At 43.9% G+C, this 16,340-nt stretch overlaps 1 protein-coding gene across 6 annotated transcripts in view; it reads right to left on the bottom strand.

Moving 5' to 3' along the window:
- ASPG (asparaginase) overlaps positions 1–16,340 on the bottom strand; it is a 76,103-nt gene that overhangs the window by 27,642 nt on the left and 32,121 nt on the right. For 3 of the 6 annotated variants that reach the window (XM_068132946.2, XM_068132949.2, XM_068132947.2), the window contains exons 7-12: positions 14,523–14,635; positions 13,702–13,887; positions 13,413–13,526; positions 12,439–12,558; positions 11,426–11,521; positions 932–1,095 (exon numbers count right to left, since the gene is read on the bottom strand). In XM_068132946.2, the coding sequence (XP_067989047.1) occupies positions 932–1,095; positions 11,426–11,521; positions 12,439–12,558; positions 13,413–13,526; positions 13,702–13,887; positions 14,523–14,635 (793 nt within the window). The remainder of the gene's footprint in view (positions 1–931; positions 1,096–11,425; positions 11,522–12,438; positions 12,559–13,412; positions 13,527–13,701; positions 13,888–14,522; positions 14,636–16,340) is intronic. The other 3 variants (XM_068132948.2, XM_078768939.1, XM_078768937.1) reach the window with 1 other exon arrangement.

Genomic DNA, 16,340 nt, shown 5'->3' with positions numbered 1-16,340 from the left:
GATATAGTACGGGCATGCCCTAGTATAAAACAATTCTCCGTCGTTCGTAGTTGCGTGATTGCGTCATTTTGACGTGATGATGCCGATCCTCCCATAAAAGGTCATGTGATTTGTGTGGTATGTCACTCATTGCTTGTCCGGTATTACTGTTTGTGTTTTTAATTCACCGTCGGATTATTCATGTTAGACCTTGAACTCCTGTCTCCCATGTCTGCTGACCTTGAGACAACAAGGGAATAAATAATACGAGATTTACTAGTACCCGACTGCAAAGCCGCAACGAGCCGGCGAAGCCAAAGCTTCTTGCCACTATTTTACCCATCACTATGGCATCAGTAGGTTAGGTAGTTGGAAGTAGGTAGGTGTAGTAGGTACCGTACCTAGTTCAAAATGACACCATTTGCATTTTGGATGAGATTAAAATTTATAAAATTTCCTGATGATCTCCCTCCCACAGATCTCCCAATGTCCCTGCTCTCAAATGTTGTACTTGTGTGCTTCCCTCTCTCTCCCCCCATCTTGTCTCCCGCTCCCTTTATCATATGTTTTATGTGTCAGTTGGTCTTTTTGTGATCAATGTTAGCTCTTACACGAGCCTTTGTTTTTGTGAACAAAAAATAGAAATAAAGAAATAAAATTCCTCTTACATGGAACTTCAACGCAGCAGGAGGACATTATTAGGCCCATATAAGCCTGTGCCATGATTATCAAGCCATGGTTGTTTTTGCAGGCCCTCTCCTTTAATGGTGAGGGGCCAGCAAGGAAACAGCATGGACCATTGTTTGAGTCTATGGTACGACTTGGCTGGGGTTCAGGCCGACAACACCCCAAGCCGAAGCTCCAAACTCAGACTGGATGCTCCGATGATTACGCCACCAAGGGTGGTCCAACATACAATTTGACAAGGTGATGTGTGTGGGTTTTTTTTTACCGAAAGGCAGCTGCATTCCGCAATGGTGAGCTTCCGTAACGATCATGTGTGTGCACTGTCGCTCCCTGACCGAGCAGGTACGTAACAGTTTCCAAGTGACCCTCACAAGCAGCCACGTGCAGTGGTGTCCGATTGTCGTAATCATCACCACTCAGGTTCGCACCCTGCACGCAAAGTAAAATCAGCATATATATCTATATATACTCAACATAACCCTTGGCTAGAAACGGCTTTGGCAGCACGCACGTTCTAAAACGTATGGTACATGCCATATTATATATACTCTCGAAGTCTAAAGTACTCGTCTACAACGTGTCCCCGTAAATACCACAAATATTTTCTTTACCTCCGCCACCCAAGGTGGACGGAGGTTATGTTTTCACCCCTGTCTGTTTGTCTGTTGTGTTATGCGTGGATGCTGATGAAACTTGGTGGACAGGTTGGCTTGTGACAGGGACTAATTGATTAGATTTTGGTGAAGGGCCGGATCCGATCATTTAAGAAGTCATTTTTCACCATTGAGTGACAGGGCCAAATTCTATATATAGCATGATGTCTCAAAAAGTTATGGACGTCTTATGACAAAACTAGGTGGACGAGTTGGTTGGGTGACAAGGACGAATGGTCCGGATGCACATCCGACCTATCAGTGGGATGAAAAACGTAAACTGTTTGCCGTTCTAGTTCAGCTCATATAACTATGGTCCGTGATAGTTGCATTATTTAATTAGTTTCTAAATAAATTATTTTGTCCGCACATATATCTTTACAATTGAATTCTAACTTAAGTTTCTCAAAAAAGTCATGTACTTATTTTAATTTGATACAAAAATACAATCCCTGGAGTAACTCCATCATAGTATGATGTACAGGCAAATATATACTATACATATTTCTACACTATGTATATACAACAACAACAACAACATGCATTTTAAGGCCATTTTCCCTGCTAGAGCGGGGGTTAGCCTTGCGGTCCCCATGACAATCTTCTCCATTTTGCCATATTTTCTGCATCTCTCCTTGTTAACCCCCTTGCCCGCATTTCTTCTTCCACCATCTTTAGCCAAGTCTTTCTCGGTCTTCCCCGTCCTCTACTTCCTTCTACATTCATTTCCATCACTCTTCTCAACCAGTCACTTTCATCCTTCCTCAACACATGACCAAACCATCTCAACCTGTTCCTCTTCACAGCATCAATCACAGGCTCTATTCCCATCATCTTTCGCAATTCATCATTTGTCTTCCTCTCTCTCAACGATACTCCGCACATCCACCGAACCATTCGCATTTCCACCCTTTCCAGCCTTCGTTGCTGCTCGACATTCATTGCCCATGTCTCGCTCCCATAAATCATAACACTTCCCACACATGCAGCATACACCTTTCCCTTCAGCTTCAACGACACTCCCCTCCTCGTCAGCACGCCACTCAGTTCCCGAAACTTCTTCCATGCACATCTCACTCGAGCAACCGTTGCCGAGTCTGATCCACCTTCTCCATTCAGCATGTCTCTGAGGTAGCAAAATGTTTTCACACCTTCCAGCTTCACGCCGTCTCCAAGATCCAACTCAACATTTCCTCCATCTGCAACTCCCTCTGTGCACACCTTACATTTGAATGTAGCTGCCACACTGGTTAATGACCCTCTCAGACCACTGCATTTTTGATGAACCCATTCAGCGCACATTGTACATTGAATGGAGTTCGATCCAACACACTTCCTGCACACAGCACATGGCCACTTCCCAGTTCTTTCCACCTCACCACATGCTTTGCCACTTGCCATCACCTTCGTCTTTCCGATATTCACCTTCAGACCTTTTCTCTCCATACATTCCTTCCACTTGTTCATCTTTTCCTTCAGTCCATCCATACTTTCCGCAATCGACATCAGATCATCTGCATACAACAACTCCCACGGTAAACCCTCCTTTACGTTCTGAGCCAGCACCTCCATCACAGCTACAAATAGTAGTGGACTTGTTACCGACCCCTGATGCACTCCCACCTTCACCTCAAACTCACCACTGTTCCCGTCCTTCGTCCTTACAGCTGTGCGCACTCTTTTGTACATTGCCATCACTAATCTGATCAACCATTCCTCCACTCCTAACTTCCTCAATGCCCATGTCAATACTTCGCGTGGAACCATATCGAATGCTTTCTCCAGATCAACAAACCCAAGAAACAACTTCTTCCTCTTCTCCGTGTACTTCTCCTGCAACTGCCTCACAATAAAGAGCGCGTCTGTCGTTCCTCTTCCTGGCATAAATCCAAACTGCATTTCATCGATCTTCACCATCTTCCTTATCCTCCTCTCCAACACCCTTTCCAATACCTTCATTCCATGCTCCAATAACTTTATCGCTCGGTACGAGCCACACTCCAGAGGGTCACCTTTCCCCTTGTATAGAGGGACGAGGGTACTCAGTTCCCAATCCACTGGAATGCGGCCTTCTTTCACCACCAGATTACAGATCTCTGTCATTCTCTTCACACCCCAACTTCCTGCTGCCTTCAACATATCTCCCACAACTCCCGTCAGCCCTCCCGCTTTTCTACTCTTCATTGCTTTTATCGCTTCCTCAACTTCCTTCTCAGTTATCTTCTCTGCCGGTCCTAACACTGGGTTACTCTCTATGTTGCCATCCCATTCATTCTCTGTATTCAACAGCATTTCCATATATATTTTCCATCTTCCTTTAATTCCATCTGGGTCCACAACGATTTGTCCCACTTCATCCTTCAAGCAACTCACCCCAATCGCATCACCCCTCTCTTTCGCTATCTGCTTTGCAATCCTGAATACCGCTCTCTGACCCTCTTCCGAATCAAAGCGTTCTCCGAACATTTTCCTGCATGCCTCCTGCGCCTTTGCTACCTCTTTCTTTGCAGCCTTCTTGGCTGCTTTATAACTTTCATGCTCTGCTTTTTCTGCTCCCGTACCCTTCGCCTTCTGCCACTCCTTGAACTTCTTCCTCTTCTCGTCAATCCTCTTTCCAACTTCATCATCGCACCACCATGTTTCCGAGTGCCTCGGTGGTCCTTTTGTCCATCCACATACCTCACCAACGGCTCCCAACAGACTATCTTTCATTGACATCCAACCACTTTCAAGCTCAACCACATCATCCTCTACCAGATGCAGCCTCTCTTTTAATGCCTCCCTTACCTCTTTCAACCTCCACACCTTCATTCTCGGTTGGTACTTCACCCGCCGAGCTCTCCTCACACCTTTCACCCATATGTCGCAGACAACCAAGTGGTGCTGTGAAACAGCCTTCTCCCCCGGGATCACCTTTGTGTCCCGGAGGTGCCCCTATCTCACTGACGCACCATCAGGTAGTCAACGGTTGTGGTCGATCCACCTGACGTGTATGTAACAAGCTTATTATCCTCTTTCTGGAACTGAGTATTACAAATCAACAAATCAGCTCCATCAGCAAACTCCAAAATCCTTTCACCTTCTCCATTTCTCACACCATATCCGTAACCCCCATGAACTCCCTCAAAACCGTCCATACTCCTTCCCACATGTCCATTTAGGTCTCCTCCTACCACAACAACTTCCTCATCTTTCACGTTTTCCATCAGCTTCTCTATCGCACACCAGAACTTGTCTTTCTCTTCATCGCTCCGACCAACCTGCGGAGCATATCCCGAGATGACGTTCACCAAGAGCTTTCCAATCATCATTTTCACCATCATCAACCTATCACTCACTCGAGTCACACTCACCACACTGTCTACAAACTCCTCAGAAAACAGGACACCAACACCATTCACGCCTTCCGGACACTCTTGCCACAAAAACTTGCATTTCTGTATCTGCCTACCCTTCACCATTCTCACACCACTTCTCTTCCATCTCGTCTCTTGCACACAACATATGTCCACTCTTCTTCTGATCAATACTTCCACCACTTCTCCTGATCTCCCTGTCATTGTCCCTACATTCCATGTCCCAAACCTCAGAAACCGATCTCCACTTCGGGCTGTACCCTGCCCATATGTAGTTGTAATCGTCATGGTTCTCTTTTTGAGGCAATGTTTTTATGGCCGGATGTCCTTCCTGACACCAACCCTCTTCGTCGCCTCTTACGACACGCAGGGATATGGTGTACCTATTCTAAACCAAGCTACACACCGGAAATCTATACTATATACATACAAATAAGTCTTTTTGCAATTGTTGTTTTCATGTATTGTTATGCATTATGTTTTCCACTCTGTCAAAGCGCCTTTGGGCTTCTGGAAAAGCGCTATACAAAATAAATGAATTATTATTATTATTATTATTATTATTATTATTATATATGCATATATATATACATATATATATATATATATATATATATATATATATATATATATATATATTTCGAGGAAAAGAACAAGACAGTAGGCTTCAAATCATGGAATGGCCAGCACAGTCTCCAGACTTAAACCCCATCGAGCTGGTTTGGGATGAACTGGACAGAAGGGTGCAAGCAAAGCAACCTACAAGTGCAACACGTTTGTGGGAACTTCTGCAACTGTGTTGGGAAGAACTTTCCGAACAATATTTGATTTCCATTGTAGGAAGAATGCCACGAGTGTGTTCGGCGGTTATATCTGCAAAAGGTGGCTACTTTGCTGAGTCAAAAATTTAAATTAAATTTTGTTAAACAAAATGATTCTATAATTTATTTTTTTGTCTCTAATTGATTATTATTTGTTCTATGCTTAATTTCAGAGTACATTGAGACATTAAACTGCGTAAATTTCAATAAAAACTAGAAAAATTGAGGTGACCTTTTGACCTTTTGACCGGCAGTGTATGTATGTATGTATATATATATATATATATATATATATATATATATATATATATATATATATATATGTATATATATATATATATACTGTACATATTATATACAAGTAGATCCCGTATAATGTCGCCCGGTCAACGTTGTTTCGCTTTAACACCCGAGATCAAGTCGGGAACAGATTCGCTATAAGTCGCAAGGTTCTGCTGTTGTGGGTAGTCCCAGTGTCCTGGTACGAATCCCGGCATGCCACGTCAATAGCTGCAATAGCCGACTGGTTCAATGGCCCCAAGCTGGATCACTCGTTTACTACCACGATACTGTGTGGTTGGGACCATCGAGCCAGCTGATTCGGTGCCGCCCGCCTGACCTCTAACGGTGTAGCGGAGCCGGTGAGGCATGCAGCACGGTCTTGTTATAAGGTGCTGTGCGTTGTACCAATCAGTCCTTTAACAGACATGCCAAATTGCAGTAGCAAATCACGACTGCCTGATTTCACTCCGATACCAGGTATATTTAATAATAACGGTCATACGGTGGACGGGAATATGGAGGAAGCAATAACAATAATGATTCAACCAAAAACCCTCATCCACTACCGATACCATGCACACAAAACCAACGAATGATTAGAAGATTCGTTAATTATCTAAGTTATGGATCCAGTCATACCAAATGACATATACAACCGATAGAGGTGACATGACAGGAAATATCCGAGCTGTGTCGGCATGCCACAGCGTGAGCTGATGCTGGGTGGCAGCCCAGGCATGTCCTTGCAGATGTCCGCCTTGTGAGGAGGAGGAGGAGGAGGAGAGGTGTGGCAGGATGGTTGTGGGGCATGGCTTTCATGAGGCAGCTTTGGTGACGGGATGCGGCCTTTATCAAGGTGGTTCTCGGGCATCTCCTGCAGACTTGGAACAGCTTTTCACAGGGTGGTTCCCGGGCATCCCCTGCTTCCCTCCAGGTGCCCATGTATTTATAGTTTCTGCCTCCCACCTTGCGTCATGACGTACCGCACCTCTCACTCACCATTGGACCGGAGTTCAGTCTGTGGTTGGGGCGACCCTTCCCTAACCTTCCACCCAGATGGTGCTGGTTCTGTGGGGGCCGCCAGGATGGTGAAGGTGGCTTTTCCCACCTAAACTACAGGCCGATGGCCCACCCAAATGCTAAAAAGAACATAAAAGACCAATTACAGAGGGTAGAACATCAAGTAGGGATTAAAAGGAATCGCGATTTTTAGACACACATGAGGAAGGATGGATGGTGTCTATCTATACATAAAGTGGCGCACATCTAATACCATTAAATTACCTCACTTTTACTCTAATACATTTACTAAGGAGATAACTAAACGATGCTCAGCAATGTTAACCCATAGAAGGACGTGGCGACGTCCGATTTTGTGTCGTGTGCCAATTGAAGATTTGTCAAATAAAGGTTTAATACACCTCCGGTAGAACCACATCGAGCTGATGAAGAAGTCCTTTCTTTCGAAACAACCCCCCCACCCCCCACCAAATGTTAACGACAAAACTACACACAAGAGTCTACACATCCAGTTTTACCTACAGTTTCATCTGTGGATGAAGAAGCGAAGATCAATCTGCCCCGAAGTCCTCACAAGGAGCTAGCTTTACAATAATCTCTGGGGAGTATACCTATTATTTATACTTTATATTAAAATAACATTTAAATATGTGCATCTATATAAACTTCTATTTTATTCCATTACAGAACATATTCCCGAGCAGGGCCACAAGGAAGGTAATTCGTCTTTAAACATGATTTCCTATGGGAAAATGGATTCGCTTTAAGTCAAATTTTCCAGGAATGCAACCCCGACATTAACCAGGGAGTGTGTATTGGTATATAGTATAGTCAAAGGAAAAGTAAAGGTTAAAATATTCAATGTAATAGGTAAGTAAAATCGGTTTTGGATGTCGGTGGCCCTTTGTCGAAGTAATGAGAAGTCCAAACATAAGACATTATCAATAGTAATACAGGTATTATATATCACCGAGTTGGTGTGTAATAGACCGCATGATGTATTGGAATGAGGAAAGGCTTGAAATGTAACATGAATGCCTCGGGGGTGTATACTGCACTGCCAAGCTGAAAAATAACTTTCACCTCTAAGTGCCACTTTGTCTGCCAGGCATCAATCTCGCCAATGTCGAGCTGGTTGCAATGGTCATATGACAAGGCATATATATATACAGTATATATATATATATATATATATATATATATATATATATATATATATATATATATATATATATATATAGTTTCAAAACACAAGTGTGTGTATCTCAGTGTGTGTGTGTCTGTGTCTGTCTCAGTGTCTCACAAGTGTGTCTCACTGACCGTGGCCTCAGTCGAGGTCCTCAGCATCATCCCGTTTCGGCCCTTCAACCTCAATACGGTCAGCTAAGGTGGGCCAGCAGGGGCACATACGCCTCCACATGCAGCAGCTACACCTGGATGCGTATATTCCCCCACCCCAAGCCAGTGAGAACACAGACTACAACAACAAAACTGCCTCCACTTACAGAATCCATTGCTCCTCATCCACTCACTCACACCCCCAAAAAACAACAACAACCGACAACCACCCTTACAACATGCACCACTCAAACAAAAACACATTCATGCAAAACCACACCCACTCCTGCAACACACACACACACCACTTCCGTGTTCAGTCACCACCCCTTTAGACTGAAATGAAGCACCACCCACAACCTCAACCTACACAGTTCGACGTGCCGCCATAAACTTCCTCCATATCCAAAGTGAGCCTTTCAAGGCAACCTGGGCAACTTTGTCACACATCCTCCTGCTTTCTGTCCACACACTCCAAGCCGAGCAAGAAATGCCGAAAAGGAACTGCCAATATACCCTCTACACTCCACCTCAAATGGCTACATATATATATATATATATATATATATAATGTTGTGGGAAGTGTTATCAAAGTATCCTTTGACATGCCATTTCCCTCTCAGGCCTTTAATAGTGTCTTACGACGTGCGATGACGTTTTTACATCTGGGGCGATGACATCTCATTGTACCTGATCATACTGTTTCCCATTATTGGTGCAAAAGAAAGAGCGAACAAGGTTTGTTCCAATGTTCTTTACTTTCCTGAAAGCCACCAAAATGGAACTGTCACCAAATATCTCCAGAGTGGCTTCATCAGTCTGGAGAAAACTGAAATTCTCCCTGACAGATCTGGTAATATGGACAGTTGTCAAATCGTAGGCCATGACAAAAGGAATACGTCGACTGGAGTTTTTCTTTGTCGCAATCATGGCGTCTTCGTGAGAAACTTGTGCAAACTTGCAAAACGTCACCTCCACGTCACCTCCACGTCACCTCCACCCGCCAATCTTATTTAATGCTAATTTTCATCGTCATGTTGATCTTGGAGCCAGGACAATCTGCAGGAAATTCACTGCCTTCTTCTCCTTCTTCAAATCAGCACTGAATCTCCTTCAAATTTTAAACAATGTGTTTAATTAAACGTTTGAAAGTGTAAAATTTAATGCTTATTTTTATCGCTGTATTAACCTCCGGATTAGCAAATGTTTTTGCTTCTTCTTCTTCTTCTTCTTCCTCTGGAGTGTGAACTGAATGCTTTGGCCAATGTTTATTTACATTTTGCACCACCAGCAAAAAACCCGTCCGTAGTTCCCCTGCTTTCTGACGTCTGTGATGTATTTTACTTGGATTTGTAATTCCGGCTTCCACCAGGTGGCACTATACGATAAACATTTACATTGAGAAAATGAGGGTCTTCCCACACCCTGAAGCAGGGACTGTCTCCTAAAAACTTTGTTTCCCTACGCACACAGCCCTGTGCAGTCCGCGAGTAAACTTGGCTGTTTTCAACTCATTCCATCCAGTGGTTCAGGAATGTATAGAATATAACTCCAAAAACACATTTTATGATAATTCCCTCACTTCTACCTAAAATGGTGGGACTGAACATAAAAAGTGCTGTTATTCTGCAAAAAAAAACACAGTGCATTCAGAAAGTATTCAGACCCCTTCACTTTTTTCACATTTTGTTATGTTGCAGCCTTATGCTGAAATCGTTTAAATTCATTTTTTCCCTCATCAATCTACACTCAATACCCCATAATGAGAAAGAGAAAACAGGATTTTAGAAACATTTGCAAATTTATTAAAAAGAAAAAACTGAAATATCACATTTACATAAATATTCAGACCCTTTGCTATGACACTTGAAATTTATCTCAGGTGCCTCCCATTTCTCTTGATCATCTTTGAGATGTTTCTACACCTTGATTGGAGTCCACCTGTGGTAAATTCAATTGATTGAACATGATTTGGAAAGGCACACACCTGTTTATATAAGGTCTCACAGCTGACAATGCATATCAGAGCAAAAACCAAGCCATGAGGTTGAAGGAACTGCCTGCAGAGCTCAGAGACAGGATTGTGTCGAGGCACAGATCTGGGGAAGCCCACTAAAAAATCTCTGCTCCATTGAAGGTTCCCAAGAGCACAGTGGCCTCCATAATTCTTAAATGGAAGAAGTTTGGAACAACCAGGACTCTTCCTAGAGCTGGCCGCCCGGCCAAACTGAGCAATCGGGGGAGAAGGGCCTTGGTAAGAGAGGTGACCAAGAACCCGATGGTCACTCTGGCTGAGCTCCAGAGATCCTGTGTGGAGATGGGAGAAACTTCCAGAAGGACAACCATCACTGCAACACTCCACCGATCTGGGCTTTATGGCAGAGTGGCTAGACGGAGGCCACTCCTCGGTGAAAGACACATGAAAGTCCACTTGGAGTTTGCAAAAAAGCACCTAAAGGACTCTCAGACTGTGAGAAACAAGATTCTGTGTTCTGATGAAACCAAGATTGAACTGTTTGGCTTCCGTCTGGCCACTCTGCCATAAAGCCCAGATCGGTGGAGTGTTGCAGTGATGGTTGTCCTTCTGGAAGTTTCTCCCATCTCCACCCAGGATCTCTGGAGCTCAGCCAGAGTTACCATCGGGTTCTTGGTCACCTCTCTTACCAAGGCCCTTCTCCCCCGATTGCTCAGTTTGGCCGGGCGGCCAGCTCTAGGAAGAGTCCTGCTTGTTCCAAACTTCTTCCATTTAAGAATTATGGAGGCCATTGTGCTCTTGGGAACCTTCAATGCAGCAGAGATTTTTTTGTAGGCTTCCCCAGATCTGTGCCTCGACACCATCCTGTCTCTGAGCTCTGCAGTCAGTTCCTTCGACCTCATGGCTTGGTTTTTGCTCTGATATGCATCGTCAGCTGTGAGACCTTATATAGAAAGGTGTGTGCCTTTCCAAATCATGTCCAATCAATTGAATTTACCACAGGTGGACTCCAATCAAGGTGCAGAAACATCTCAAAGATGATCAAGAGAAATGGGAGGCACCTGAGATAAATTTCAAGTGTCATAGCAAAGGGTCTGAATACTTATGTCAATGTGATATTTCAGTTTTTTCTTTTTAATAAATTTGCAAAACTTTCTAAAATCCTGTTTTCTCTTTGTCATTATGGGGTATTGAGTGTAGATTGATGAGGGAAAAAATGAATTTAAACGATTTCAGCAAAAGGCTGCAACATAACAAAATGTGAAAAAGTGAAGGGGTCTGAATACTTCCTGAATGCACTGTACAGAACGTTACCATGTGCTGCAATCTCTGCAGGGTCTCCAGGTCTCCAGTCTTGGCTGCAGCACACGCCAAGACTGGCACAAGTGCATCTCTCACACTCTCGAGCTCCTGTTGACAGACAACAGTGGTACCAAAACAAGAGGAAAGAATTGCTGGAGAATGAATGCACAACTGCACTTGTGGATATTGCTGTTGTGCAAAATTATCCACTTGATTTAACTGATGAAAAAGCCCTCACCAGGGGGTAAAGAGGAAGATTTGCACACTTTATTTATCTAATGGTGATTGCAAAACTACGTAGGTTGTTTTCTTTTTTGGGGGGGGGGGGGTGAGGGGAAGCGGGGGGGGGGGGGGTAGGGGGGAGGAAGAAAATCTAACAAGCTGGCATTGAATTTAGTTGTTACTGATTTTCTTCGCAAAACTTCCTGATTTTCTGAATGCCAGTGGGCCCCCTGGTCCATTCGACCAAATTTTCATTAGACTCAACAACCATGGAGCATACCTGCCTGCCGTACTGCTTGCTCATTAGCTTGTGTTTCAACAAGCACAGATGTGTTTGGGCCAGGGCGGAGGGCGGAGTGTGTATGAGGGGAGGAGTATAGGGGGATCATACATTCATTATGATTATTGCCAAATTATGCAACTATTATTATTGTTTAGATTATTAATATATGCTTTGTTGCAATGTTATCATTGTTTTTGTTATTTATTTTGTAATTATAATGCAATGCCGTGGCAGGACCTATTAAGCTGCTCTATACACCTTAACATAGCACATGTTTTGAAACATGGGAATTCTTCTGGATTATTTGTAGTTAATTAGCCAAATCAACTCAGGAGATGATGACAATAATTTTGGTATTTCACATTCCACACCAGAAAGCTCCAGTAGAAATCCACAAAAAACATGCCACACACACACACACACACACACACACACACACACACACACACACACACACACACACACACACACACACACACACACACACACACACACACCTCATCCATTTAAAGTAGATTACCTCTGTTCGATTTGCTCCAATGGCGTTTGCAACGAGGCATAAGAAGCTGCTGTCCCTCAGAGAGAATTTGGATGCCGAGTCCACTGTGGTCATCTCTCCCCGAAGATTCTCGTGGAGTATCTGCACCCCAATCAGACGATTTATTAATTTACCGTTTTTACACCAAACAAGGAAAATCCAGCCAAATTACACACGATTCATGATTCACACTACCATGGTTTTATTTTAGGTTATATTGTACAAATATTGCAAATACTGTACAGGTAAAAAATACTTGACAGTGGAACTGGCTATTATGCAATAAAACATGATCATGTGACCATCTGCACAATCAACCGGCCACAACAGGTACATCCTGTACACAAACAACCCATCTCCCTGCCCCCCCCCCCCACCCCACCCCCCAGGGCCACTGTCTCACAGGCTACCTGGCCAAAGTGTGCGATGATTAATGTCTGAAGAATGTATTGGCACACATGACCAACATTGGAAGAAAACCAGCAATCTGCATTGTATCCAAATAATGTGAAAGAGCCAGGATTAAACGTCTATATGGGCAATTCCACGGTTACTCACATTACATCCATTACATTAATGCATCTATATATGTATATGTAATGTGAGTAACCGTGGAATTGCCCATAAGTATCTGAACTAAAGCTATGAGGTAGAATTTCAACTTGGACCTATACGAGGCTCAGCTAATGCTTTAATGTCACCATGTTAACCCTGCTTTCCCAGAAGCCTCGGCTGAATGAAATACAATGGCTACCTGCATTTGTGCAAATGAAATGGTCATTCATAGTAAGGTTTCCTGTATCAGTGTGAGAAAACACATGACAGGTAAACTCCACATTCGTGTATGATCGTGTGTGAACAGTTGGCTTCATAACTAGTGGAGCTAAATGACCCCTTCTCGTCAAATCTTAAATCGTCCACATTTTACACAATGCCCATTTCAAAACCTCTCCCACCTCCTTTTGTTGCTTTATGCTCAACTCGCTTTTCCCCAAGACATACGAGAGTTTGGCCAGGGCGGCTTCTGGTGTCATGTCTCCTCCAGGGATCACGCCGCAATGCAACAGGGCCTGCAATGGGGAGCGTCCACAGCAAGAGCAACATGCCTTCACGGCTAAAGTAACATTAACTGGAGAAAGGGCTTGTGGAGAATATTGTTGTGAGATTCATGAACAATAGTCATTGATATTAACATTAGAAATTACAAAAAGATGTTGCAGTGGCCTAGTAGCTGAGGGGTGACACCTTTCCAGTGGCGTAGCTCTCGCTGACACTCCCACAAAGGCACTGCGTGCAGTTTATGATTAATACACCACGGTCAGTGGCCGCCCGCAACTCCTCGAGTAGATCGGGTCGCTTGTCAGGCGCGTTGCCAGTGCCGTACGTTTCTAGCACGATGGCCTGCATTGGTGGCTGCAGAAAAGCCCGAATCTGAGGATGGGAATGAGTGGAAGCAGTTGTGTAATCGGAGGCTGCAGCTGTAACAGTTACGGTAGTGCGCTTTTAGGGCCCGCGCTAGGGCCTGCCTTTTTTACGATGAAAAAAGGTAAAAAGTCAAACATTTGAACAGCCTTGGACGTGCACCTTGACCCCATGGCCAAGGCACAACGTCAACAAGGCTGTCCCAATAACAATACACATGTGCCTCAACCCCGAGGCTGAAGCACATGGTCATTCAAACGCATGCATCATGCCCCCGGAGGGCCACAATGCATGGTCATACAATTTGGACCACTCCTCTCAATAGGAGTAAGACCCCTTGATCCACTGACAGGGAATTTACTCCTGCCAGGTACGATTTGCCCACACAACCATCATCCCCAAAGGTTAGGACAATTTGAGCAAAGAGTCCTCTGACTAAATATGGATGACTGGAGATTCCATTCACGGTCCACCTCTTTCAGAATTATTGTGTAATGAAAATCTAAAATATTTCTGAAGCAGTAATCGAGAAATAACATCAAGAAAATTTGAAGAAAAGGAAGAGGAATAAGAATGGGAAAAACAGGCAGATGGACAAGGTGGAGGAAGAAGAAGCTAAACAAACTTGTGAGGCGGGTGCACACCGTGTGCGAGGTAATTCCTGGGAAGAGACGCAGCAAACCAACATTACGGTTGAGGTTGGTGTGAACACGGAACTTGTGCATTGTGTTTGGCCTCCATACCATGTCCCAGCTCACTGTACACATCGCAAATACAGTAGGGTGTTTCTGTTAACCTTATAAATCTTCCATTTGAATTTCCTCGAAACAAACACTTAAATTGTGCAGGATGTTTGGAAATGTGAAGGATGCCCAATTACATCTCACCAAATCAATTGCCCTCAAGAGCGATTGGCCTTTTCAGGTTAATCATGTGGGAGGCTGTCTTGCCTCTGGCCTTGCATGTGGAAGTGTGCTTGGAACTTTGACAGTTTGTGGTTTATCCTCCACCGTCGCTGAACATCTGCCGACTAGCGGTGAAACTGGTATGGCGGTTTAAAGGTCCACAGACACGGAATCTCACTCAAAATGCATTTGATGTCATCCAAATGAGTCTTTTTATGGTGAATTCAAATATGGCATTGATTTTTTTGTTATATTCACTCTGAAACATTAAAAACGAAAGAAAACCGAACCACTTGGGAACGCCCCTAAAAATTCTGCCCCACACCTCAAAGCCGATGACGTAATCCATGTGACGTCACCTCCAGAACGCAGCTCGCTCGCAAGCATGCTCCACGTGCATTTGCTTGATACAAATCAAACACTTATTTTAACTCCAATTTACATTCTGTTTCCACTTTTAGTGAGAAGTAGGGGTCTGTGAAACCATTCATAAACTTTATTTGGTGAAAATCGGATAATTTTTAGTCGAGTTACCTCAGACCGTGAGTTGTTATCTATCTATAATTCCAGTAATCTCTGTCTGTACGTCTGTACGTCTGTACGTTTGTTTGTTTGTCTGTGACCGCTGTTTCTCGACAACCACGGGTCCGATATACTTTTAACTTGCCAGGTATATTGCTGGGGACCCGAGGATGTGCCTTTTCAAGGTTTCATATTAATCGGACAATTACTTACCGAGCTATGTCCAAAAAACGATTCAACCAATCAGAGAGCAGCGAACGATCGCGTGTGCCGAACGTGGAGGACACACTCTGCCTCGGATGGCACATTTGACAGCGTATTCATTTATTTCACGTTTGCAAACTATGTTGGCGTTAAACTATGTTTTACAACTGATAAAAACGAATTTGCGATTCATTCGCTTTCCTGCGCGTTTGTGTACGCGATGGCGATTTCTTTACCAAACTCCGGAAGCCGTTCGCTTTGGACCGAACCATTGCATGTAAATAGAGGGGGGGGATTGTCACCACTCGCAAGCCGTTCGCTTTGGACCAAACCATTTCATGTAAATAGAGGGGGGGGATATAATTTTAGATATATATATATAGTACGGGTATGCCCTAGTCTATCTATAATTCCAGTAATCTCTGTGTGTGTGTGTGTGTGTGTGTGTGTGTGTGTGTGTGTGTGTTTGTCTGTGACCGCTGTTTCTCGACAACCACGGGTCCGATATACTTGAAACTTGCCAGGTATATTGCTGGGGACCTGAGGATGTGCCTTTTCAAGGTTTCATATTAATCGGAGAAGTAGTTACCGAGCTATGGCGATTTAGCCGTTCGCCGTTCGCTTTGGCTTTGCGAATGGACCAAACCATTCATGTAAATAGAGGGGGGGGGGGGGGTTCTGTGGTCGTTCGCTTTGGCTTTGCGAATGGACCAAACCATTTCATGTAAATAGAGGGGGGGGGTTCTGTGGTCGTTACTGCATGTAAACGCATGTTTTTTTGCACGCACGTACGGGCAAGCACGTAATCGGAGAAGTAGTTACCGAGCTATG

Source organism: Myxine glutinosa, unplaced genomic scaffold (assembly GCF_964187855.1).
Source record: "Myxine glutinosa unplaced genomic scaffold, kmMyxGlut1.1 SCAFFOLD_720, whole genome shotgun sequence".
NCBI classification, from domain to species: Eukaryota; Metazoa; Chordata; class Myxini; order Myxiniformes; family Myxinidae; genus Myxine; species Myxine glutinosa.
The sequence above is the reverse complement of the archived record's forward strand: the minus strand, read 5'-3'. Positions and strand labels throughout refer to the sequence as shown.